Source organism: Leuciscus leuciscus, assembly GCF_965113295.1.
Source record: "Leuciscus leuciscus genome assembly, contig: HAP1_SCAFFOLD_665, whole genome shotgun sequence".
Taxonomy (NCBI): Eukaryota; Metazoa; Chordata; class Actinopteri; order Cypriniformes; family Leuciscidae; genus Leuciscus; species Leuciscus leuciscus.
Genome location: NW_028118075.1, coordinates 352 through 28,064, shown reverse-complemented (window position 1 = coordinate 28,064; position 27,713 = coordinate 352). Strand labels below are relative to the sequence as shown.

General features: G+C 38.2%; 2 protein-coding genes across 3 annotated transcripts; both read left to right on the top strand.

The window, feature by feature from the left end:
* Positions 1–1,278: 1,278 nt before the first annotated feature.
* On the top strand, positions 1,279–11,318 carry LOC309491880 (metaxin-1-like; the record flags this gene model as incomplete). Its single annotated transcript, XM_082190905.1, has 6 exons — positions 1,279–1,389; positions 5,027–5,119; positions 5,198–5,380; positions 7,989–8,065; positions 8,206–8,363; positions 8,493–11,318. Coding segments are annotated over 6 exons (846 nt in total), but the record flags the coding sequence as incomplete, so codon positions are not given.
* Positions 11,319–11,845: 527 nt separating this feature from the next.
* Positions 11,846–27,497, top strand: LOC309491879 (thrombospondin-3a-like). Of its 2 annotated transcripts, XM_082190903.1 has the most exons (19): positions 13,342–13,564; positions 13,659–13,739; positions 14,978–15,184; positions 15,545–15,798; positions 16,820–16,922; positions 17,030–17,056; positions 17,153–17,235; positions 17,322–17,373; positions 18,450–18,598; positions 18,775–18,915; positions 19,662–19,736; positions 19,832–19,984; positions 20,581–20,691; positions 22,887–22,994; positions 24,848–25,007; positions 25,097–25,215; positions 26,076–26,128; positions 26,957–27,159; positions 27,241–27,497. In XM_082190903.1, the coding sequence occupies exons 2-19, from the start codon at positions 13,664–13,666 to the stop codon at positions 27,480–27,482; spliced, it is 2,316 nt and encodes a 771-aa protein (XP_082047029.1). In that variant the 5' UTR covers positions 13,342–13,564; positions 13,659–13,663; the 3' UTR covers positions 27,483–27,497. The 2 variants fall into 2 exon arrangements, with proteins under 2 accessions (XP_082047030.1, XP_082047029.1); XM_082190904.1 differs by lacking the exons at positions 13,342–13,564; positions 13,659–13,739 and adding an exon at positions 11,846–12,118.
* The last annotated feature ends 216 nt before the right edge of the window (positions 27,498–27,713 follow it).

Genomic DNA, 27,713 nt, shown 5'->3' with positions numbered 1-27,713 from the left:
TCTCCACTTTAAAATGAAAATTCTGTCATCAAATACTCACCCTCATGTTGTTTCAAACCTGTATGAATTTCTTTCTTCTGCTGAAAAGAAAGGAAGATATTTAGAAGAATGTGAGTAACCAGACAGTTTCTGGTACCATTGACTTTCATAGTAGGAAAAAAATATATACTATGGAAGTCAATGGTACCAGAAACTGTCTGGTTACTGATATTCTTTAGCCTGACGTCGTCATACTCAGATTCTAGTCAGAATATGAGTCTGATACTGCTCCATTGGGCTTTCATTATGGGGCGTGTTTCAACCGAACCAGGAAGGAAAATGCCTCTGCACTCAATTGGATAGACCTATAACCAATCAGAGCAACGGAGTAAGTGACGTATGTTTTTCATTCATGTTTCCTATCGACAAATGTCTTGACCGTGGTTCTCTGTTCCTCTTTTAAAATCAATGCGCTGTCGATATCTTCTATAACAGACGCGATGGCGGAATCTACACATAATGTTTTATAAACAAAGTTCGAGAGGAGCACGTTCAAATAATCAATCCAATCAACTTGCCCATCAAACAATGACCGTCTGGTCTACACTATCAGCATGAGAGGAAGCATAATATTTATTCACTTTGTCAACTCACCTAACATTCCATGACAGTTTTCAGCATCCCTCCACTCACTCTCGGCTTGTTCTTTCACAGCCAGGAATACGGGGGGAGTAGCTTACTTTGGGTTCGGGCCGAATACCGAGCCCGCCCTCTCCTCGGACAGCATACCAAATATGCATTTATTCTATCTGACTTATTTGTAAGTGTGAACTCGTGAAATAACTATTCTCCAGCGGCAGTCATCTGTGTTGTAAACGAATTCAACCCAAGCGCTCGTTGGTGACGTGGATGATTACGTTACGTTGCTCATCTGTCCATCATCGTATAAAGCCCGCCCTGACAATTTGATTGGTCCGAACAATTTTTGTTCGGGCATAATAGCTCCTCAACGGAACGAGTCCAGACCGAACTTCCCGACCTAAAAATTTTGTGGGCGGGGCTAAGTTCGGCTGGCATCCAGGCTAGATATTCTTCTAAATATCTTCCTTTCTGTTCAGCAGAAGAAAGAAATTCATACAGGTTTGAAACAACATGAGGGTGAGTATTTGATGACAGAATTTTCATTTTAAAGTGGAGTATCCCTTTAAATGGATTGTGGTGTTGGTCATCTTTTGGCATTTAGAAAAATCACAAAACTTTGGCAGTAAACTCATCCAGGCAAAAATAAATAAATAAAAGTGCTTTACTGACGCTAATGTCTTCACTGAAGGTTCACTACCTGCTCTCAGGACCAAAGAGGAAGGCAGCTGCTCTCAACCCAGTCAGATCATCATTCAATTGAGGAAACAGGTGATTATCTCTCGCCCACAAAAACCTCTATGATCACATTTTTCTCTATACCGTGTCCCTGTATATTTCACCAAACAAAGCTAAGTTTAGTAGTTTCGGGTTCATTCATTTGAGGACTGCAGAGTTTCCAGTGATGCATGTTGGCATCATAAAGGCCCTAATTTTCTCATTAATCATGTTTGATTGCACAATGAAGGTATCCATTAAATTTGTTTGGAATGAGACACAATAAGTATGTGTTTTCAGGAAAGGTTTTAATTATGTGCATAAATAAAACCCTTTCTATAAATATGTTTCTTGTCTCTCATTCTACCAGGTAGTAGTGCTGTTCGGAGTCAAAAACATACACAGATCAAGTCAATTGTTGTGTTTATACTTGCACTCTTGCAAACTATTATAACTCAAACTTTCAAACTTGTTAAATTTTAATTAAGATTTAATCTTGGTGATGGTGACGTTGAAGTTGTGCGACCATGGTGTAGTTCGTTTATAGGCAAACTTTAGCTTTTTACTTCTGCTGCTTGTATTTAGGCCTCAAAATTGTGAAGAATATCTTGATGGAAAAAAATGTGTGAGAATCATTAACTTTATTTATTATAACTTTATTAAGCTTATTTTCTGCTATAATTCAAAAGTCAATTGAAAAATCCTTCTGCCGTTTTGTCGAGGGAACCAGGTGATGCTTACTTCTGGGATGGCCTACAAAAATACAGTGGTTGAACAATGAAACTTTAGGTTTCATGCCTATATATGCGCAGCCTTGTGGCCAGTCCTCACCAGTGATGCGCGGGTCAATGTATAAACAACCCGCACCCGACCGACGTTTTCAACTAACCCGCCCGCAACTCGGACCGCAAAAAAAAAAAGAAGAAAATATTGTACCCGACCCGCTTCCTGACCCGCATTTTTTTAAAGTAGTAAATGCATAGCAAGAAGTACACATGACAAAGCCAGCACTTTGGTCATCATCTTTCATTATTTCGGCAAATGTCTCCCACATTTTGCTCTTTCTGTTTTTTGTATTTGCGGAGCTTCCACTCCCCAGTCTTCACCTTTTCTCTTGCCGCCTTCATCTCTACCTGCAGACTGAGCTCGTGCCTTCGCGCCAGTTATTCAGCCAATAAAGTGTAGCAGGCCTATGTATTTCATAGAAAATTGCATGTGAGCGGAGTGGAGCGGGACCGAGCGGGCGGATCTTGGACAGAGCGCAGAGCGGCATTTTTAAAAGGATGGAGCGTCGCCCTATTTCCCGCTCCAATTTCGCTCCGCGCACACCACGATTCTGAAGCATGCTCAATAATGGCTCAATAATGGAGTTCAAAAAGTAGGCTACTTCAAAAAGGAAAATAAGAAGTCATACAGGTAGGCTACACTATAATATAAAACTAACTATAATGTGGTAGAAGAAAACGAATGTGGAGACATCGTTTCAGTCAGTAAAGATTCATTTTGGAATCTAAAAAGACACATCTCTCGAAAACATGCAGTGTGCTATCTGAACACGCTGGGAAGAAAGCAAAAGGTTAGCAAATTGAATGGCCTACGGTAACTTGTAACAAAGTGTAAATTAAATATAGCGTAATATTCAAACAATTGATACAAGCCCATTTCAATTTTAATCCTGCGCGCTGCGCAAAAGTTCAGTTATAAGAATGTTGGCCTAATAGTTAATTTAGCCAACTTTTAAAACGTTTATGTATATTTTTTTATATTTTTGTTTATATAAATTTTATTTATATTATTAGGCCCATTTATTCGTTTTATTTTACAGCAGTTTATGTGTAGGCTACAATGGATATAAGCCCATTTAAATTTTAATCGTGCGCGTTGCGCAAAAGTTAACTTATCAAAATTCTGGCCTAATAGTAGGCTACATTTATTTAAAAGAAATGTATGTAGGCTATATTTTTGTTTATATAATTGTTATTTATATTATTAGGCCCATTTATTCGTTAAATTTTACAGGACTTTGTGTAGGCTATATTCCTTATAGCCTAGGCCTAATTTGAAATAAAACATTTCTATTTGAAAAATGTTGTTGTTGCTCATTAGTTCTTTAGGAGGTAAGGCTGTGGTCTAAGCTAACAGTGATATACATGTAGATTTTTTTTCCTTTTTTGGAGCGAGCGGGGGGCGATTTTGGTGGAGCGCGGAGCAAACTGCGTTGAGCGCTGAGCGATAATGAGCGGAGCGGCCTGATGTTTGAGCGGGGGAGCGGAGGGGTGGACAGTTCCGTGAGCGATGAGCGGAGATTCTCACCGCTCCACTCCGCTCATATGCTCTCTAGTACTATATAAATTACAAAGGTTTAATTGGCATCTTTATTTCAAACGACCCGACCGACCGCGACCCGAATATCATTAAAAATATTTTTGGATGACTCGTAACCGCGGGTAACCGCGGGTGACCGCAGGCACCCGCTCATTTCGGATCAACCCGCGCATCACTGGTCCTCACTAATTTTACATTTCATCAGTAAGAGCAGATTGTGAAGGTTGAATTAGCAGAGCAATAGCACAGTTGTACATTAAATATTGCAATCCACATAGCATAATGGGAAACATCTCAGTTCAAAAGAAGACAAATTGTTGGTGCATGTCTCACTGGCTCATCTATTGTCGACGCAAGAGGGAGCTGTCTGAAAGGGATGTCCAGGTACTAACTCAGATTGTATCCAAAAAAACATAAAACCACAGCTGCCCAACTCACTGCAGAATTCAATTCTGTCCTCGACTGCCCTGTTTCCACCAAAGCTGTTCGTCAGGAGCTCCACAGGGTCAGTATTCATGGTCGGGCTGCTATAACCAAACCTTTGATCACTCGTGCCATTGCCAGTAGTTGGTTTCATTGGTGCCAACAGTGCAATTCTTGGGCTATGGACAATGTGAAACATGTATTGTTCTTTGATGAGTCCACCTTCACTGTCTTTCCCACATCCATGGGAGTTAGGGTGTGGAGAAGCCCCAAAGAGGCTTAACACACAGACTGTTGCTGCCCAGATTGAAGCACAGGGGTGGATCAGTGATGCAATATCATGGCATTCTCTACTGAGGTTGATGGGCACGTCACAGCCAAGGACTACTGAACCATTCTAAAGGGCCGTGTGCACCTAACAGTTCAAATATTGTACCCTGAAGGGTACATCAGCATGACAATGCACCAATACACACAGCAAGACTTGTGAAAGAATGGTTTGATGAACATGAAAGTGAAGTTGAACATCTCCCATGGCCTGCACAGTCACCAGATCTAAATATTTTTAAGCCACTTTGGGATATTTTGGAGGAGCAAGTCAGAAAACCAGCCTGGCCGCTGTTCTGGAAGAGGAATGGCTCAAAATCCCACTGGCCACTGTGCAGGATTTGCAGTATCTGTCATTTCCAAGACGACTTCATGCTGTATTTGCAAAAGGAGGCGCTCTACACCATACTAATAAATTATTGTGGTCTAAAACCAGGTGTTTCAGTTTCATTGTCCAACCCCTGTACATCATCACTTCAGTGCTCAATAAATAAGCCATTCTTTGGTTGTAATCACCGGCCCTGCTTGAACAGTCAAATGCATGATTTGGAAAGGGACTACCTGTTTGTCTGAACAATAGCAGATGTAGTAGTAATGCTGTAACATTGTCTTTCAGAAATACAATGCAGACTATGATCTCTCGGCCAAAGAGGGTGCAGACACGCTGGCCTTCACCTCGCTGCTGGAGGAGCGACTGCTGCCTGCGCTTGTGAGATTCGAATCCTGAAACTTGAAGATGATAGTTTTGGTGGGTACGTGCTCAAACACTCTCCTCATTTCCCACCAGATCTACGCTTTATGGGTCGATCCTAAGAACTATGCGGAGGTGACGCGCCGCTGGTACGGGGAGAATATGTGCTTCCCGCTCAATTTCTTCCTGCCGGGCCGCATGCAGAACAGGCAGCTGGAGCGACTCCGTCTGATCCAAGGAAACAGCGCGCTGGAGGCGGGAGAAGAGGCAGAGAAGGAGGTGAGATAGGACGAGTTGGCTACATGTTCTCCGGGTGGGATTCTGGATATTGTGCTTGATAGTATTTGTTTTTATGTGCTGTGAAATGGTCATCAGATGGTGTTTGGGCTATTGTGACACTAACCCCCTCTTTCAGAGAAAAGGGCGGCTGTTAGACTCAATGTTCCAGAAGGCAACGATGTTCTGGTCCCTGAAGAGGACACTGATAAATCAGCAGATGTGAAGAATCTGGGCTCAGATAGAGCAGAAGTTCCGTTCTGGCAGAGAACTAGTTGCTAGTGTTAGGAAACAACTCTGCTTATGAAACTTTGAGTTACAATGTGCATGCTTGTGATCTGCTCACTACGACTAAGCAAAATGTTATATTTTGCAATGTTTAGGCCCAGTCACACCTATAACTATATTAGAATCCACACCAATGCACAATATCGTTCTGTTTATAGTAAGCACACCCTGCAGTTATGTCGTCTGCTGCTTTAAATGCTCAAGCTCTTTAAAATCGCGTTGATAAGTGGAAAAAATTGTTCTATAAGTGATTCCTCTTTGTCGTTATCATTATAGACTGCCCTATTCTTATAGACTTCTCATAGAACGATTACTAAAAATGTATATATAATATTTTTTTTTGTTACATATGAGTTAGAGATAGTGACATAAGAGTCTGTAATCTAGTCAGAGCTCGAATTGAGTCAAGTCTTATGGGGGGTCCCCAAGTTTTTTTTGGGCGGGGGGTTGGTTAGTCTCGCAATATACACTTTATACAAAATATACAGTATATTTGATCATAATATGCGTATATATACTATTTATTAAAAACGCTGGATAAAGAATTGTGTATATATATATAATTCTTCTTTTAAATTACTTACTAAAGTAATATGGATTTAGAGGGTGAAAATTTCTAACCTCCCAAACTCAAAATTTTCTAGTGACTGATAACATCTAAATTTTGCAATTGGCCCAAGTGAAATTCTGTAAATTAAATTTTAAATTTACAGATTTTCACTTGGGCCAATTGAAAAATTTAGATGTTATCAGTCACTAGAAAATTTTGAGTTAGGGAGGTTAGAATTTTTTTACAGTGTACTTAGTGTATATATATATATATAAACTCAGTCTCTTTTGCCACAACTGAAATGGAGAACTGAACATAACTATATATAATGTGTTACATAGAAATGTAGAAAACACGTTTCGGCCCAGATCCGGCCCACATCTGGCACTTGTGGAATGCGGATCTGACCCACATGCAGCGTGGAATGATGACAGTTGGGCGGCTCACTCCTGTTTGCCAGATCTGGGCCACAAGCAGGCCATAGCAATGCCACATGTCAGCCAAGAGCAAAGAAATAAACCAGAACTGGACCTTATCTGAGCCGCAAAACCTGTGTATATTAAATATGGAGTCATTTCAGCCTTAATAAGCCTGTTAACAAGCAGAATCACTGAAGGAAAGAAGAGAACAGAAAAAGAGTCGAGCAGAAACACAAGAACTACAACTGACTTCAGCCACAGTCTAAGATGAACTGAAGCGAAAAGGAGACATTAAATCTGTGAAGATCTCAGCAGAGGAGGATTAAACAACTCCACAAACAGCATCTTAGACTGTGGCTGAAGTCAGTTGTAGTTCTTGTGTTTCTGCTCGTCTCTTTTTCTGTCCTCTTCTTTCCTTCAGTGATTCTGCTTGTTAACAGGCTTATTAAGGCTGAAATGACTCTATATTTAATATCAGACTTTGTGGCTCAGATAAGGTCCGTTTATCAATGACAGCCTTTAGATTTCGATTGTAAAACTAATTAAAATATAAACTAATGGTTTAAAAATGTGTTATTTGTTAAGTGACCATGGTATAAGCGGGTTAATGCCCTGCGAGGTGTCCATTGTCAGGTATTAATGGACTTCGGCGGAGGCAACCGTCCGACGCGCATTAATACCTGACAATGGACACCTCGTCGGGCATTAACCCTTACTTATCCATCTTCATCGAGATCTCTAGCACTCCTGTAGAACCAGGAGGACTATTAATAATGAAAAATTAGTAACTTAAGCCTAAGTGTTTCCAATTTATGCAAGGAATACAAAAGCCCCGGCATGGAGTGGACAGATATAAAGTAGAAAGATATACAGAGAGAAACAATTACCCCTCAAAAAAGTCAGTAAGAAGCTTTCTTTTCCCGACTGGGAGTGGAGGTTTATTTTTCTCCATTTTTTAAAAAGCTAAAATTAGCTTCACCGGAGCGGCGCCAAACAAACAATCCTGTCAGTCAACGATGTCATGCGCGCGCACAGCGCTCTTTAGATGTGGGGCGGGGCGTTTACATTTTAAAGAGACAACTAGCTATAAACAAACTTAAAATAAATTATTGTAAATAATCAATTCACGAAATGTACTGTATCCATTGCATGCATTTAATCAGATTTGTCATTATTATTTTTACTAAAATAAAAATATCTGAGGGACCCCCCTAATTCTATTTTTTATTTCTTATGGGGGGTCCCTAATACCTTATGGGGGGTCCCGGATCCCCCCAGCCCCCCCTCAATTCGAGCACTGAATCTAGTTGTTTCTTCTACATCCTCTCTATGATCTATGACTATGACTCTCCAGCTTTACCATGATGCTCTGGAGTGCCTGAATCTTCTCTCTCAGCGCCTGGGATCGAACAAATTCTTCTTTGGAGATTCGTAAGTCCTATAGTTAGAAAACTGCTAGGTGTTTTACGCATCAAGGTTGATCTTTGAGCTTCACTTTGAGACTCTTGGTTAATTATTGGTTAGGTGTAATACACATTTTGATATACATTTGATGTATTTGTGTGTTAAAGGCCCTCTTCTCTGGATGCGTACGTGTTTGGTCATCTAGCGCCACTTATTAAGATTCAACTGCCTAACTGCCGACTGCAGCAGAACTTGAAGAATCTGGACAACTTGAACACATATTGCTCTAACATCCTGAGCCTGTACTTCCCCAGTGAGAGTAAAGGTGGGCAACTAACAACTACAATAAAGTGTTTGCAAAGAACAAAATGTGCAGCATGTTGTACTTCTGTCTGTAGAATAAGAGAAGATTTTTCTTCATATGGTTGCCTGTTCGTGTCTGTTCTGTGTGCAGAGGGCGTCAGTCGTCCGGTGTCCAGCACACAGCAGGGGGGCGACTTTGACAACGAGCCATACAAGAGACGCAAGCAGCTTCTGTCAGTGCTGGTTGCTGTGGCAGCGATGTTGAGCTACGCTCTCCTCACCGGCATAGTAGCTATTGAGCATATGCAGGAGGAGGAGCATGTAGGCCCCGCCTCCCTCAGAGGCCCCTCCCATGAGGATGAAGAGGAGGAGTGAATGAGAATGAGAATGAATGAAAGTAGGGCTTTCTGTTAGTTGCACTGGGATGGTCACTTTACATGGAACATACAAGAAACCATATATTGTTAGGGATTTATGTATTATTTATTCCTTGACTTGAGCTTTAATTGCATAAGCTTTCATTTTCTATTTTTGTTAAATAATTGTCTGTTTTTCCATAGATATGCATTGTTGCTTTAATCTCTTAACTTGGTATGTTCACGTGTGTTTTTATTGGTGTTTTTTTGGTACCAAAAATAAAAAGCATAACTATTCATAGCTACTAATATTAAGCTCAGTTCAGGTAAGAGAGCACTTAAAACTTGTCACCAACTAAGCGATTCCCTCAACTTTTATTGTGTGACTGTGGACCAAAACAGAGCGTTTTAAACCCTTTCATAGCTTTACGACAATGACAATTAGATTTTCACATCTCGTGTGTGCTATTGCCTTGTTTGAAGCTCAGTCAGTGTTTTTCTTATTTTAATGCACATTTTATTTGCTAACTGCATAAATCATTATTTTCCGCTCTGCTGTCAGTACTTGTCATACTTCAGACAGATTAATGCTCATGTTAATGTGATGGATCCTATTGATGGAAATAGAAAATGACCAATATTTGCATAAAGTCATAAAGAAATAGATCACAAAAGAAACATTTATTCTTCTTCATGTTGTTCCAAACCTGTGCGACTTAGTTTCTTCCGTGAAACACAAAAGGATTTTGCCAGAATTTCCACAAAGTGGCTGTTTGTAGTTGGTTTTTTTTTTTTTTACATCTAAGCTCCAAAACAACATTGTAACACTAACGCGTTAGAGTAGTCCAAACAACTTGCGGTATTTTCAAAGTATTCTGCAGCCATACGATAGTTTACGTGAGAAACTGTCCCTAATTTATATCATTATTTGCTAAAAATATTGTTTTTGTATCTTATTTGCTTTAAATCAAATAATCAGTGCATATGCATATTCAAATTTGGTGCAGCATGCTTGGTCACTTGTCATGTGAGGACCAATGGCATTAGGCATCACTAATTTTGTGTATTGCACATTTGAATTTTGCCAGAATGATCCAAAATACCATTACACATTGAATAAAAAACTGTGACTCAAATATGATTCAAAATATGTTCTTTTGTAAAAAATCATACAGGTTTACAACACAAGAGGGAATAAAATAACTATTTTAATTTTGGGCACAAAAACTTTTTTTTTAAACATGATATATTCAATGATAAAGAGAGAAACTGTGGCTTATGTTATTGAGGATTAGAAATTGCTGTCAGATGGAGATTCTTTTAGGAGGCAGTTACAATTATTAAAGCCAAAAGATACTGTCCAAAGGAACCTCGCTGACAGACCGCAAAACTGGCTAAGATGTTTCAGTTCCTGTAACTTTCCATGAGGTCCATGAGGTTTTCTGTAAGGTAGTTAACTTACATGAGAGTGATTTTTTTCTCTCTCTCTCTCTCTCTCTCTCTCTCTCTCTCTCTCTCTCTCTCTAGTTAAACTATGTTTGAAATAGAAACAATGCATTTTTGAAGGTTGCTGATTCGGGTATTGTCTGAAGTCATTTTTCCTCTCAACATTGTTTTGCACCTTTAAAGGGTTAGTTCACCCAAAAATGGAAATTCTGTCAGTAATTACTCACCCTCATGTTGTTCCAACCCCGTAAGACCTTCGTTCATCTTCGGAACACAAATTAAGATATTTTTTATTAAATCTGAGAGCTATCTCACTCCTCCATAGGCTTCTAAGACACTATAACTTGCTGGCCCAGAAAATGCATTAAAGACATCGTTAATATAGTCCAAGTGACTACAGTGGCTCAATCTTAAGTTTATAAAGCGACGAGAATACTTTTTGTGCGCAAAAAAAACAAAAATAACGACTTTATTCCACTTTTCATTTCCTTCTCTCTGGGCCTCGAGTTTTTTCACGTAGTGTTTTAGCGCAGCACGTCTGTGTTGCACGTCACCACGTAGGCTCACTATTGGCCGACGCTGGTCATGTGTGTGATGCGTGTGACGTGCAACACAGAAGCGCTGCGCTTAAACACTACGTGAAAAAACTCAAGGCTCAGAGAGAAGGAAATAAATAGTGGAATAAAGTCGTTATTTTTGTGTTTTTTTGCGCACAAAAAGCATTCTCGTCGCTTTATAAACTTAAGATTGAGCCACTGTAGGACTATATTAACGATGTCTTTAATGCATTTTCTGGGCCAGCAAGTTATAATGTCTTAGAAGCCTATGGGGGAGTGAGACAGCTCTCAAATTGAATCAAAAATATCTTAATTTGTGTTCCGAAGATGAACGAAGGTCTTACGGGGTTGGAACAACATGAGGGTGAGTAATTACTGACAGAATTTTCATCTTTGGGTGAACTAACCCTTTAAAACCAGTTAACCTTTTACACTGATGTGTTGATTTGTTCAAAATCATTAATAGACAAGGCATCTGTCATGGTTAAGCATGGGATTCTACAGAAATGTAAAGGAAATTTGATCTCTTTTCACTAGGTGTTATGTGCTGTAATAATATTGCATATGGATTTCTATTTTCATAATTTGAGGGGCAAATAAACAGTCCTGAATAATAAACCTGGGGTTTCTTTATTTTCTGCAGATGCAATGTTGCAATGACACTGAGGGGGTTGCTGCTCCAACAAAAATCTGATTTTATCTGCTGCATTGTTGTAACAGAAGGCCCTGAGGACTGTGTGTGTGAAGTGGAGGTTTGTAAGAGAGAAAGATATTCTCTTCAAGTTACAATTTACCTGCCGGCAGTGTTTCCGATCATCAGAGTCGGCTGAGCGAGGGCTCTGTGAATTTGTGCCCTGGGGAGACACAGCTGTGTGTTACAGCACCAGACTGGAATCTCTCTCTGGCTCCTGTTCATTCCTGGGTTTGTTTCCTTGTATTTGTGCGTGGAAACATAGTGAACCCCCTCCGCACCACTAGATCCAGAGCAATCAGGAGCTCCCCGAAGCCGCACGACAGCGTTTAATGACCTCAACAAAAATCATCTGGGAAAGAATTTCTGTTTGAGAAGGAAAAATGCATTTGGATTGTGCTCATTTTCCACACAGGGATTGAGACGGGGAAGCGGTGGGTGGGGTTATGCTCTGAAACTATGTGTCATGGACCAAACTGGTTCTGGTTTTGTTCAGGGTGTAAAAGTTAGATTCATGACTCCATTGTGAAAATTTTACTCCACTCATATTTTCCTTTCTGGGAAGAGGGCTGTTTAACAAGTCCCATCATTTAAAGCACTTTCGGATGGTGCGTAGTACAAAAAGCTGAACAATTTTTTCTGCTTGCAGGGTCCAGTAAAGCTCAAGTATGACAGAACTGTTCCCCTGACACCTGCTGTTAAAAGCTGTTTCTAAGGAAACTCCGAGGTAATGAAAAATAAACACCACCCCAGGACAGACTGTCGAGACTGAACAGTCCTCATGCTGCTCCGCTTTAAAATGTCAACAGCTTTTGCTTTCTTTATGACAATACATTTTGTTTGCTTGCAGATTGGTGCAAAATCAAAAGCTGACACTGGAATTATGAGTATGAGCAAGAATAGATGGCCAAAGCCAGTGTTTGCATTCGCTCTTGTCATTTAAAATAATTTAGTTTATCCAAAAATGAAAATGTTGCTCAAGTTGTTGCAAACCTGTATGAATTTCTTTCTTCAGCTGAACACAAAAGAAGATATTTTGAAGAATGTCAGTAACCAGAAAGTTGACGGCACCCGCCATTGACATAGTATTTTTTTCCCCCTACTATGGAAGTCAATGGTTTCCGTCTGATTACCAACATTCTTCTGCTAAACACAAAAGAAGATATTTTGAAGAAAGAACTTCATTCAGGGTTGGAACAACATGAGGATGAGTAAATGATGACAACATTTTCATTTTTAGATTAACTATCCCTTTAAGGGAAAGCTTTTCTTTTTCTTTTTCAAATGTCTTTAGTTTTTATCTCAGAATCTTTTGAGGGTCAGTGTGAGGTCACAATACAAATTATAGCTAGCTAGTGGCTTCTGAAAAATAAATTTAAAAAGGTGGCAGTGGGGTCTCTTGACAAGTACATCAACACGTTTTCAGTTACCATAAAAGTCTACCTGAGTGACCACATCTTTACTTGACGCTAAACAGGCGTTAGCAAACGAAGTCACGCGCGTATCTACTTGTCATTATAGCAACATCAGCACGAGGAGTGCGATACGTCAAGAACATAATTTTTGTAGATTCTACATATTTCGAGTATATCACGAGAACAGTAACTGTTAGGCTATTTATTTATAGGCTATTGTTGAGGGCGAGGACCCGCAACCAATTGAAAATGACCGATACCGACTTAGTTTGTGCAACTTTTTTTAACGGTTTTCCTGTTCTCCAGAATCAACCACATGTCCATGGCAGTTGCGCAGCGTTAAAACAGTTAAAAATACTTCTACGGTCCTCTATTTATGAACGCTGAACGCAACCTGTGTGAACAACAACCCCAGAGTATACGCGTGCAATCAATGCGTGTGTGTGTTTTAATGTTTTGTATGATGATGAAGAAGAGGGCGGATTCAGTTCTCACTCTGATCAGCTCAGTCTGTGAACGCAACTCTCTCTCTCTCTCTCTCTCTCTCTCTCTCTCTCTCTCTCTCTCTCTCTCTCTCTCTCTCTCTCTCTCTCTCTCTCTCACACACACACACACACACACACTCTCTCTCTCTCTCTCTCTCTCTCTCTCTCTCTCACACACACACACACACACACACACACACACACACACACACACACTCTCTCTCTCTCTCTCTCTCTCTCTCTCTCTCTCTCTCTCTCTGCGGAACAGCGCAGGTTTGTTCCCGTGGAAATATTTCGTGTTTCAATGCATCGTTGACGGATCTGTTTCTGATATTCCCTGCATCACTTTTTTGCTTGTATTATTTTGTAAACATGACATTTTGGGTCAGTCTCTTCGTGTTGATGTTCGTCCGGTACGCAGAGAGCGCACAGAAACAAGACGTGCCGGGTAATTATTCTGACTTTTTATTTTATTTTATTTTTTACTTAATCAGTTTTACTGACTTCTCTCAGGTAGTTAGTTACCAGTTAATGTTTTGTATTTATTTTATATGCATATGTTTCTTTTAAAGTCTTTAATCCGTATTCACTCTAAAAAGTTAAACGTTCTTCATGGTCCTGTTAAAAGAACTGTGAAAAAGAGATAGAAAAAGAGTCACTGGGCATGAGGAGATTTAGAGGAGACAGTTCAATTTCTCTCAGAAAATATAGTAGACAATTCATCATTTACTCACTCTCATGTTCTGCCAAACCTGCATGACTTACTTTCCTCTGTGGAGCACAAAAGAAAAAATAGAATAATAGGCCATACAATGTCAATGTATAAGGAATAGTAGCAAGAGCTTTCAAAAATGACGCAAAAGCATTATAAAAATGATGATGCAAATGACTCGGTCATATGGGATTCGATTCAAAACTACTTTTCAAATCAAAATTTTATTTTTTTTCAGTTAGTTGACCCATTTCACAAACCCATTCTGAATGATTCATTCACAAACAGGTCTGCTCAGTTCTCGAGTTCAACTCGCTGACTTTTGACCTTTGACCTTTGACCTTTATTTAACCAGCCAAATAACTTAAGAACGATTACGACGAAAGATTGGGAGGTGGTGAATGGGAACAATTAAGAATAATTACATCAGATGGTAAATAGAAATAATTGTATAGGCTATATTATGTTATATTAATTATAGATAATTTAATATTGTTTTTTAGATTACTTGAATTTATTTACATTATGTGACCTTGAGGGAACGCAAAAGTAATCAGATTACATTACTTTCATATTGTGGTGCTTGGATTACATCTCTGAATACTTTTTTATGAAGTAATTTGTAACTGTAACTGAATAAATTTTTTAAGTAACCCTGCCAACTCTATAAATTATGCTGAGAAAAGATTTCAAATAGAGTATTAAAAGCTTGCTAGGATAAAATAATGGAAATTGAATGGCCATTTAAAATAATTAAATATAGTGTACCGTATGAGTCATGCACAGCTTTTATTGCTTTTTATTAAATTGGTCTTTTTTTGCTGTTATTAGAGTTTGACAGCTATGGTCATTAAAAAATCTTCTGTTTCATGGGGGGAAAAAACATACATACGGGTTTGGAACAACTGCAACATGAGGTTATTAATTGCCTGTTCCTTTAATTCATCCTGTCTCTGTTTCTCTCTCTCTCTCAGTGATAGACGTGTTGAGTTTGGAGGATGTGAAGCAGACTGTGGCCGCAGTGGAGAAGGTCTCTTTAGCACTAAAGACTCTGAGTGATGTGTATGTGATGTCTACGTTTCGTCTGCCTCCTAAACTGGGTGGAGTTCTGCTGGGCCTCTACAACAAGCAGGATAACAAGAAATACCTGGAGGTTGCCATCATGAGCAAAATTAACAAAGGTAATGCAGCGATGACCCATTTTTATCATTAAATCATAATCATAATCAACTTGCTTTTTCTCAGAAACAACTTTACTTTTCCGCTGACATCACTGCATAGGCTGTTGTACTGTATAATGTTGACTAACAGCCAAATTGCAGGTTGCTTGTTTCAACAAACTTGCATTGAGATTTCGCTCCATTTTGGTATGGAATGCCCACTTTTCTCCATCCAATCAATTCTTGATGGATAAAAACAAGTCCCGCCCTTCTTTTTTTTTCATTGAATATCCTGTTTCACTCATAAATATGTAGCATTACAGGGTTATGAATGTGGTATCGCCTCAGTACATCTCTAAAAGGTTTGTTTGTTTGTTTTAGTTCTGGTCCGGTATGTTCGTGAAGATGGGAAGCTGCACACAGTAAACCTGCAGACACCTAATGTGGCAGACGGACGGCCTCAGTCTGTTATTCTACGAGTCGGTGGCCTGCGCAGAGAGTACCTGAACCTGGAGCTGTATGTGAACTGCCGTCTGGCTGACTCCGCACAGCGGCTGCCCCCATTGGTCGCTTTGCCCAGAGACAGCGAGCTGGTGGAGATTCGTAATGGCCACAAGGCATACGTTCGTATGCAGGTGAGATCCAACACAATATGACCTTGATCATATGATGTCTTGATAATGTCTTCACACAACAGCTGCATATACACTTCCACTCAAATGTATGGAATTGTAATGTTTTTGAAAGAAGTCTCTTATGCTTATTACTAAGGCTGCATTTATTTTGGGGAAAAACAGTAAAATTGTGTGAAAAATGATTATAATTTAAAATAAATGTTTTCTTTTTTAATACATTTTAAAATGTAATGTATTTCTGTGATTGCAAAGCTGAATTTTCTGCATCATTCATTACTCCAGTCTTCAGTGTCACATGATCCTTCAGAAATCATTCTAATATGCTGTTTTGGAGCTCAAGGAACATTTCTTATTATTATCAATTTCTATTTTCAGGATAGAAATGGGAATAGAAATTTGTTGCAACAGTGTAAAAGTCTTTACTTTTTAATTTAATGCATATTTGCTGAATACAACTATTAATAAAAAAAAAGAGTAATATCCCCACATTTTTAAACAGTAGTGTGTGTACTGAATAGTGCTGTCAAATCGAGTAATTGCGACACACACACACATATATATAATACATGTATGAATATGATAATATACAGTATATGCACACATATGTTATATAAACAAAAACTTTTATGGTAGATGCGGTTCATCGAGATTCATCTATTTTACAGCACTAGTTCTGACATTTTTTTTTTTTTCATGTTGTATACGGTTATTCTCCAAAAGTTGTTATTTTGTGTATCACAGAAAAATAACAGCATTCAGGTTTAGATCTAAGGTTTAGAAGTAAATAATGACTGATTTAACTTTTTTTTTTTTTTTTTATAAGGAGTTTTCATTGTTGCGTAAACTATTCCTTTAATTTTTAATGAAAGGAAAGATTAGACGTTATGATTGGGTAAGACCTGAAATCCAGATATGATGATAATATATGATATCCAAACTGATATTATATAAAATACTGTGATCAAAGGATGAACGTACAGAAACCAGAGGAGCTCTTGTAACTAACAAGTTTGTCTTCCAGGGCTCAGTGGAGTCCCTTAAACTGGCACTAGGTGGCACTGTTGCCCAGGCTGGAGCTCTCACCGACTGCCCCTTTCAGGGAGACGCCTCTTCATATAACATAGGTTAGCCAACATCAACACAAGACTGTACATGGGGCTTGAATATGTAGCTTTTTGATTGCTTGCGAAATCTTTGTCTGAAAGTTTTTTGCTTAAAATTTGTTTTTCAGTGAACGGTGAAGTTAATTCTATTTTAGGTGAGTTGACATCTCAGGACATTGGTGAAGTCATAATATGCGATTTGTTGGCTTTTATTTATTTAATTTAAAGATATTGCATTATCTTTTGTACAGGTGACCACACTAAAGCTCTGATTGGCCAGCTGATCATCTTTAATCAGATTTTGGGAGAGCTGAGAGAGGACATCAGAGAACAGGTGTGTGAGTGAGTGAGTGAGTGAGTGTGTATATGTAAGGGAAATTGTTCTGAACATGTTTAATTGAAGTTTTTTGTACTATTTAGGTGAAAGAAATGTCTCTTGTTAGGAACGCTATTCTGGAGTGCCAAATGTGTGGTGAGTAGCAAACATCAAGCCAACCTGACAGAGCTTATGGTCTGCGTTGAGAGTCAGACTGCAGCACACGGTCATCAGTTCTGTTAGAAGTGCTACCTGTACATAAAGTTGTTCATCATACACAGTTGAGTTAAGAAAGAGAGTGATAACCAGAACCACAGTCGACACACTGTTGTACATACTGAATAATTCCTGACAACATTAATAGATTTATTTTATTATACAAACTATTTATTACATGTGACGATGTGAGTGAAAACACTATCATTTAAAAGGTTGGGGTTGGTAAATAAAATAAAATAAACAGTAAATACAGTAATATTGTGAAATATTATTACAATTTAAAATGACTGTTTTCTATTTGAATATATTTTAAAATTTAATTTATTCCTGTCATGCAAAGGTGAATTTTCAGAATCATTACTCCAGTGTCACATGATCCTTTAGAAATTAGTTTAATATGCTGATTTCTTCTTATCAGTGTTGAAAACAGTTGTGCTGCTTAATATTTTTGTGGAAACAGTGATACTTTTCTTTTCAGGACTCTTTGCTAAATAGAAAGTTGAAAAGAGCAGCATTTATTTGAAATAGAAATCTTTTGAATTTACTGTCACTTTTTGATCACTTTAATGTGTCATTCCTGAATAATAGTATTACTTTCTTAAGAAAAAAATCTTACTGACACCAAACTTTTGAATAGTAGTGTATTTATATTATATTTATATTTATTTTTATTTATTTATTTATTTTACTGAAGCGTTACATTTTTTTTTTAAGCGTTACACCTTTACACAAAACACCTTGGATTAAAAACACAATAATGAGGTCATGTGACACCAAAGTTTGAAAAGTTTATCGCTGCAAAACGTATACTTTTTCCACATACTACTACTTTTTAATAGTAGGAAGCATGCAGTGTATAGTGTGCAGAAAGCAGTCTGCAAGTATTCCGTTATGAATATGTCCTAAAACTATCCGCTCACAGACATTTATGTATGTATTATTCGTATGATATTAGATTTCTGGAGCTCATTTTCAACTATCTGGTTTTGATAATTCATCTCTTTGGTTTGAAGGATTTCATGAACCACGTTCACGCTGTCAGCCCAGTCCTTGTTTTAAGGGCGTGGGCTGCATAGAGACGTTTGATTTCCCAGGGTACAGTTGTGGCCCCTGTCCGGAGGGAATGACCGGGAACGGCACACACTGTAAGGATATAGATGAGGTGGGTGAAGGCATTTAGCGCTGGTTTTATCTTAGAGTAATGATAAGTCTTGGTCCAGAACCCACTGTGAGTGTTTATGTCCATTTATATCTCAAATAAACATGCCTTTGTTTTTTAATCATAAAGCTGATTTATATTTAGATAATTTGAATGATTAGCATGTCTCTCTCCATCAGTGTGCAGTGGCTCAGCCGTGTTATATACCAAGCGCATGTGTCAACACAGCAAAAGGTTTCACCTGTGAGTCCTGCCCGCCCGGGCTATGGGGTCCACCTCTCTCTGGAGTCGGTGTGGAATATGCTAAGAGTTACCGCCAGGTACAGTGCATTTATTTGATTGTAAAAACAGTAATATTGTGAAATAATATTGTGCTGCACATTTTTTAAAATCAAATGTAAGACTTTTTAAGACCTAAAAAAATTAAAAACAAACTTTGTATTATATTTATTTGTATAATTTGTAATATGAAAATAGTACACAACTCAGTATACTATAAAAATAGTAAACGCATGACAACTTGTAACATCTTAAAACATGTAATAGATCATGTTATGCATGTTCAAACATGCATAACTGGAAGTAATGTGAGTGATCAAATAACATGTCAAATGACATTTAAATACTTTTCAAAAACAAAAAGTAGTGCAGCCTGCTTTGTTTACAGGGTTACTGGGGTAACGGCTGATTTCTGGTTTCATAAGCGCCATCTATTGTCAGAGTGAATGTGCATTTTATTCAGTGCGTCTCATTCACTCGTTCTGGCAGAACTCAAGTTCAAACTTTTTTCACTTTTGATCAATATAATGCCTCCTTGCTGAATATTATTGAGTATTATTTTAAAAAAAAAAGAAAAAAAAAGAAGCATTTCTACCTGAAACTTTTGAACGGTAGTCTGTATAATTAAATAATTTGGCTACAGATTTAAGAGGATGAAAGCAGCGGAAGTGTCAAAAATGTCACTGTCAAAAATTACACTTAAAAATGGCCGAATGTCATTGCATCAGATAGCACAATATCAAAGCAAGTGGCAACAAATATCTTTTTTGCAATGATTTTATTTCAGGAATGCTCTGACATCGATGAATGTCTTGATTTGGTCAACGCCTGCACGCCCAACTCCATCTGCATCAACACCATTGTGAGTATGAGACATAAAAACTCCCAGACATTTTCTCTGAAATCACACACACAGTGTATGTTAATGTTTTTTTAAACTTCTTTCCCTTCTCTCAGGGATCGTATCGATGTGGTCAGTGCAAAGTTGGATATGTTGGGAATCAGACAGCTGGATGTTTCCCTCGGAAATCTTGTGCTTCGCTCAGTTTCAACCCCTGTGACACTAATGCTCACTGCATCATTCAGCGGAACGGGGACGTCACCTGTGCTGTATGTGTACACTCAGTTACCAGTTACCTGTAGTAAGATTTGAAAGACAACTCACATCCAATCAGAAAGTCAGCATGAAATGGAAATTCACTTTATTATTTTATGATCCTATTGTGAATGATTCATCCACGCATTTGTAATCAAAATGACCTCTCTGGTGATGCATACCGAACTTCTCCAATCATTTAGTCCTCTTAAACTCTGCCCCTTTCTTATAAACAACTGAAAGCTTGCATTCATATCTGCCTTCATCCAATCAACAATCAGTGGATTAAACCAAGACCCCACCCTACTTTTTTTTTTTATTATTGTGGGGCTATCTAGCACAATGCAGTAAATAAAGGTTCTTTATTGGTATCTATGGTTCCATGAAGAACCTTCAATATCCATGGAACCTTTCTTTTACACAAAAGGTTCTTTATAGTAGAAAAAGTATAGTAGTAAAAGTTCTTTACTCTAAGAACAACTTTTTAAAAGCCTTGTCACTTTATCATGGCTGGTTAGGACAAAAACTCAGATTTACATGTTTCATATTGTATCTTAAATGCATCATGACTGTCAAAGTTTTCTGATAAACTTCTGTGTGATTCTCTTAGTGTAATGTTGGATGGGCTGGTAATGGTCACACTTGTGGGAAGGACACAGATATTGATGGTTATCCGGATCGCTCCTTGCCTTGCATGGACAACAACAAGCACTGCAAACAGGTATGAATCTCACAATCATTTTACCCACAATCCTTCTCCCTGCACACACCGATGTTGTATCAACATTCAATGAATTGTAGGGGTGTAACGGTTCACAAAATTTAGGTTCGGTTCGAAACGACACAGTGGTGTCACGGTTTGGTACGTTTTTGATACAGCAAAAAGAAAAATGTGCCAGAGAAATTTCCTTGATTTTTAAAAAGCCGCACATGGTGATTTTTAGGCGCACAAGCAGAAAATGTAGGGGCACACATTTCACATTTCCCCCCATTTTGACTTTATTACTGTAATAAAAAGACTTAACTTGCAGAAATTACAATGTGCAGTTTTATTTTACGTTTGCAAGGCTCCAGATTAACATTTTAGGGCAGCATTTTTATTCATAATGTTGAAATAATAATTCAAAAGCAAAACGATTAAAAAATAAATATTTGGGAGTGGAAATGGCAGCCACCTACTGGTTACAATGGTAATGTAATGTCTTTTTTATTTTTAAATAATTGTGAGTTTTCCTACATCTTGAAACTTTTAAATGGGGGTAATCTTTGAAGGATGAACAAATAATGTTTTGGTCATCACATTAAAAATAACATTTAAATATGATAATATTTGAGTTTGAAGTGCTAGAAAAAGATGTGTGACGTACTTGAAAGCATTTTACTATTCCTGCCAAACTTCCATGGCTACAGTTAGTGTTACTACATTAAATCCATGGTGAATGTTGTTGATTTGGAGACTTGAAGCCTACAACTACTGTAGTTCATTCATGGCACAATGTTTCTCCTGGTTTCCACGTCAGCGCTGTTTTATCTAATAGAGATCTATGGTTAAAACTGAGAAATTTTAATGCTTCTCACTAGATACCGAAGTGATGTTATTACTTCTGTGGCGAATTCAAATGCTTTCTTTACTGGATCTCTTAGCGCTGTGTAGTAACAGTGTCGCTTGATCAAGATCGGCTCACGCTGCACTAACATTGGTCCAAACTGATAAACGGTCCTTTAAGCACAAATGAGTAGTGCAGTTTCGTTCAGCTTTCATTACGTTTGCCAGTTGATGTTGGGCGATGTTGTTGTAAGGCCCGCTATATTGGTCCAATTGCCGGTTCGCCAATACACGGGGAAGGTATCACGTGTTCTGTCCTCACTCATGCAAAGTATTGGTTGGTTAAATTTGTAATACATTGATCATATGTATTTACTCGTTACTTCATCTGACTCCATAAATGATAGGTTTTAATAACATCTGTGCCTCACTAAAAGTGAGCGAATGTATGACTATTCCTTTTAACCATTAAATGAACAATGTCAAAATCAGTTAGAATAATCACATGTTACAATTTAATATTTCAGATATCAGAGATCAATTCCACAATCAATTCAAATATCTAGAACATGGTTATACATTGGTTACACCAAATAATCTTACCCAGCTTGTAGCCTACCTGAGAGAGAGAGAGAGAGAGAGAGAAAGGGAAAGAGAGCGAGAGAGAGAGAGAGAGAAAGACCACCTATTCCATTCACGTCCAGCAAAGAAGAGCCCAGAGAGAGCGAGAACACCTTCCTTTATTCTCTCTTGACCAGGTGACATGGGGGATGGGGGAGACAACCCTCAAATGGCTTCTATTCAACGAAAGGGGGGTTGCCTTATCTGGCCATATCTCTAAACCAGTTTTCTCTAAACTTCTCTAAACCTTATTTCCTTTTATTTATGGTCGCAACTGCTAATAAACATTTGGTCGCACCAACAGGAAAAATGGTCCAACGAATCGTTCGGTTTGTAATGCGTACCGAACCGAAAGCCTCGTACCGAACAGTTCAATACGAATACGTGTGTCGTTACACCCCTACTGAATTGATATTCGTTATAAGTATTGTTGGGAAACCATATTGTTCTAATTATTCTGATGGGTTATAGACTTAAATATTTCCAGTTCAAATGCAATTGTTCGCACGTCTTGTACCTTTCAAGTAAATTAAGCTATTCATCCTAGATGAGGTAATGTGTTTGCATAAACCAAGTTTGTTTTTGAGCTTGTTTGGACTTTTATATGACAGATTCACCGTAGTTTGCTGTCCCGGAACTTCTCCCATGAACTCTCTTTGATTCAGTATGTCTGAAAGCAGGATTTTATTCAGTTTTAGCTTGAAGTGTTGTGCTAGGGTTTTTTGATTTTCACATTCTGTGTTTGTCAGGACAACTGCGTGTTCACACCCAACTCTGGTCAGGAAGATGCAGATAACGATGGGATCGGAGACCAGTGTGATGAGGATGCCGATGGAGACGGAATAAAGAACGTAGAGGTGTGTATGTGTCCCATCCGACCAGTGTTGTTTATGTTAACTAAAACTAACTAATATAATTTTTGTTAAACTGCCCCTATAATGCTATTTTAAAAATTCCTCATTTTGTTTTTGAGGTTTCCTACAATAGGTTTACATGCATCCAAGATCAAAAAACACTTTAATTTTCTCATAATATAGATTGCACTTCACCTAATTTCTCTGAAGTCTGAAAACGGTTAGTTTGAAGATTCAGTCTCTCTAAATCCCTCCTTTCCGAGAGCCTTCTCTGCTCTGATTGGTCAGATGGCTCAGTCTGTTGTGATTGGTCCACTGCATACAGCGCATGTGGGAAACAAAACGCCTATTACCATATCTGAATTTTAGCGTCGGAGGCTTCCTCAGCGCTTGATACACAATGAGGCGAACAGGGTTCCTACGCAGTTTGGAAAAGTATGGAATTTGATTTGAGTACTTTTCAGGTCTGGAAAAGTATGGAAAAAAGAAATCAGGGAAGGAAAAGTATTTGTGTTTCCAGACTATTGACCCTATTCAGTTTTCTAAAATATAAAATTAAAAATTTCTAAAAATAGATGTAAGCCTATCACACAGGCTTCAAAATATAAATTTCTCGATATTAATCTCTTCTCATTTTTATGAACCAATATCAATTCTCAAATCCCAAGAATGGATCTTTTAGTCTATGCTGTTTTCAGTTGATGAATGAACAAAACTTTGTAACGCCTCCCATCAAATAATTCGCTAATTCGTTACTTTTGCTATTAAACAAAGTCTCAGTAACAATGGCGTCAGTTTTTCCATATCAATTCCATTCATGAGTCCTCATCCTTTCGAAGTGCATGCAAAGTAGATTCACAGCGCTGAAAACAGAATCTTCTCAACATGTCGACAACACAAACCAAACTCTTCCAGGCCTCAGCTACAACTACAGTGTTTGAGGGCGGGTCAAAGGAGACATTGTTCACAGGCAGCCAATGAAGACCATAGGCTGGCATTATGCAAATTTGTTACGTTGCTATCTAGGTATGTAACGTGAAGTGAGACTGGAATTGCTGACGACTCGTTTCAGGCGGTTCAAAATCAGCTCTTTCTTTTAGGAGACAATAACTTTATTTGTTGTGCACTTTGATCTTTAAAACTTTGCAGACCTTTTAAATTCACAAACACATAAATAACACATTACATGAAAAGTAATATCTGAAAAAAGAAAAATAGGGGCACTTTAATGAAAATCTTGAAGTTAATAATGAAGTAAATAATAAAAATGACAAAAGCACATAGCAAAATTACTTAAAGGAACCGTATGTAAGATTGTGGCCAAAACTGGTACTGCAATTACTTTCAAATTACTGTAGAGCGGTGTATCCCCTCCCCCTCCCCCCTGACTCGAGGTTGCCAGATAGGCTGGCATTTTTTATCCGACACGTTTGTAGCTGCAGCTGTGGTAACTAGAGCAGAGCTGGCAACCCGGATGCCGAAACACTACTGACTTCGTGATTGGTAGATAGCCGGAGGGTGGAGCATCAGGCCAAAACACAACATGACAACATCAACATCAGTTGAGGGCTGCAACTTCACTTTTAAATGACAATATCCTGGCCGGACTACTGTTGTCAGTGATATAAGTATTTGAAATGAACATGATTTCTTAATGTCTAGTGACATATCAGGGCCATTTTATGATTAATTGAAATACATTTCTTATATACGGTTCCTTTAAACATAAACTAAAATTGAAAACTGAAAATCAGTGTATCAGTTATACTAAAATAACACTGCATTTGATTTGGCTGTGTGAGGGGTGATTTTTATTTAATTTTATGTCTCTCTATGAATGAATGTGTATGTTTCAGGATAACTGTCGGTTGGTGTCCAATAAAGATCAGCAGAACTCTGACACCGATTCATTCGGTGACGCGTGTGATAACTGTCCCACCGTTCCCAACATCGACCAGAAAGATACTGACAATAACGGAGAGGGAGACGCTTGCGATGAAGACATCGATGGAGATGGTAAAGACTGTTCAGCTTGATGAATGGCTCCACTTTGTGTCCCAACAACATCATCCTTTGTGCATGTGATTTATGTGGATGTTTTGCAGGAATCCAGAATGTGCTGGATAACTGTCCCAAAGTGCCGAACCCAATGCAAACAGACCGGGATAGAGACGGAGTGGGTGATGCGTGTGACAGCTGTCCTGAGATCAGCAACCCCATGCAGGTACTGCATCACATCTTACTTTATATCAAACTTCACACTTTCATTGTAAGTTGATGCAGTGTCAAAAAGAAGTTGTGTGACTTTCTTCTATGGAAAAATTTAAAAAGGACATTAAAGCCCCCATTTGATTTGAGAGCTACAATGGAGGGAATTAAATTTTGGTTTGTTCCTCATACAAAGCTATCGTATAGACTCAGAACACTTTTATGATACCCTATGGTGCTTTTTACTCATTTTGAAGCCTTTGACCAGTGTATATTTTTGTATTTGTGTTCCACAAAAGAAAGTCATACAGGTTTGAAACTATTGCTATTTAAGTATTATTTATATACTACGATAGCTTTTATTAATATTTTGAATGAACTTTTATTAAATAAAATTGGTTTATTTTTATTAAATTTTTTTATATTACTATTTAGGTTTAATTTATTTTTATTTTTAATTCTATTTAAATTTTAATTAATTAATCAATTAAAATTTTAGTCACTTTTGTACAACTTTAATACAACTAAAGTTGAAACTTTAGTTTCAACTTAATACAGTTAGTTATTTAATTTCAGTTAATTTTCATTTAGTTTTGCATTTAATATTTTTATTTTATTTTGTTTCACTCTGATTTCAGTTAACGTAAATATTTTTAATAAGTTTAGTTTTGTTTAACGCTAATAATCCTATTTGGAATGGCATTAGTAAATGATGACAGAATAAAACATTTTGGGTGAAATATCTCTTTAACAAATAATTTGAGTAACTAAAAAACAGCAAAATTTTGATTTTGCAGTGAATGGTCTATTTTATATACTTTTTTTTTTCTCTCAAATTAAATGTATGAATAATAAACTCCGTTAATACTATTGCAGACAGATGTAGACAATGACTTGGTCGGGGATGTTTGTGACACCAACCAAGACACGTGAGTACGCGCACAACTCTGGTCAATTTAAATATATAAATCCCACAATTGGCAGACTATCCTTTCACTCACTAACCTGTATATGGGAAGATTGCTGCCATCTAAGCTTCGTTCAGACTGTCAGTCCGAATTACATTTTTGTGCATATCCGATCATATTAAGCAAGAGTAAACAGCAAAAAAATCACATTTTTTAGAATTTTTTAGAAAACTGTTTCAAGCTTCATTCATATGTGGCTTGAAATCCTATTTAAATCAAAAAGTCTGACTGCTCTGATTGGATTTTGCTTAAGTGTTTGAGTTGTCACATGTCACTTTCTCACAGCATGTAAAAGGTAAACACGTCAGAAATTGATGCAGAAAGGTGGTGAATGTGCCGGCACGCATTCTGAAGTTTTACAGCCACATCCCAAATTTGGTTACCACACGAGTGGGAGGATGCATCCACACACATGGAGACGGCAGCATGGAATAAAGCTGCCACTGCTTCATTAGACATAGTAGTCCAGTGCCGTGGCTACTCATCATTGCAACCCCCTCCATGTTGATGTTGATGCTTTTTGGCGTATGCCTACCAATGCAACTCCATTGGCATAGAAACCAACACAAATATTCTGGAAAATGAAAGAGTGCCACAGCACACACAAATTGGATCAGTTGTGATACACAGTGTGGACATTCAATCATATTTCAATCGGAGATACAAATAATCTGATCTGGAATGACAGTGTGAACGTAGCCCTTGTGTTCTCATTGTTGCTTATACCAGTTATTATCACCTCAAACAATTTCAGTTCAGCTCATAATGTTGAATCTTGTGTGTTTTCAGTGATGGAGACGGACACCAGGACACTCGAGATAACTGCCCCGACATTCCAAACAGCTCTCAACTTGACTCGGATAACGACGGCATCGGAGATGACTGTGACGAAGACGACGATAACGACGGGATCCCGGACAATTACGCCATCAACGGCATCGGACCTGATAACTGCAGACTCATTTCCAACCCCAACCAGAAAGACTCGGACAGTAAGAGCGTTCATATCCACTGATGGTAAATAATCTTCCGTATTAATGACTCGCCTAATTCTTTTCTTTCTTGTCATTTAGGTAATGGAGTTGGTGACGTGTGTGAGAATGACTTTGACAATGATGCTGTACTGGATGTGATCGACGTGTGTCCAGAAAGTGCTGAAGTCACTCTTACGGATTTCAGAGCCTATCAGACGGTCATTCTAGACCCTGAGGGTGACGCTCAGATCGACCCAAACTGGGTGGTGCTCAATCAGGTAAAGCATCATGCAGGGACGCGGGAAGATGTTTTGGGTTGGGGAATGTGGGTAAAGAAATAGTATATAAAGAAATAATATATATAAAACATGTCAACGCCATAAGCATAACAAACAATCCCCGAGAACGCTTGTTTAATAGATGGAGCATACAGTACATTTTTGACAGAACATGATTGCAATTGTAATGCAACAAGTAATGCATTTGTAATACGCTATTTCAAAAAAGGGGCTATTGAGGTATTTTTGCAGGCAATAAATGAGCTTGCACGGCGCTTTGTTTGGAACTATTTT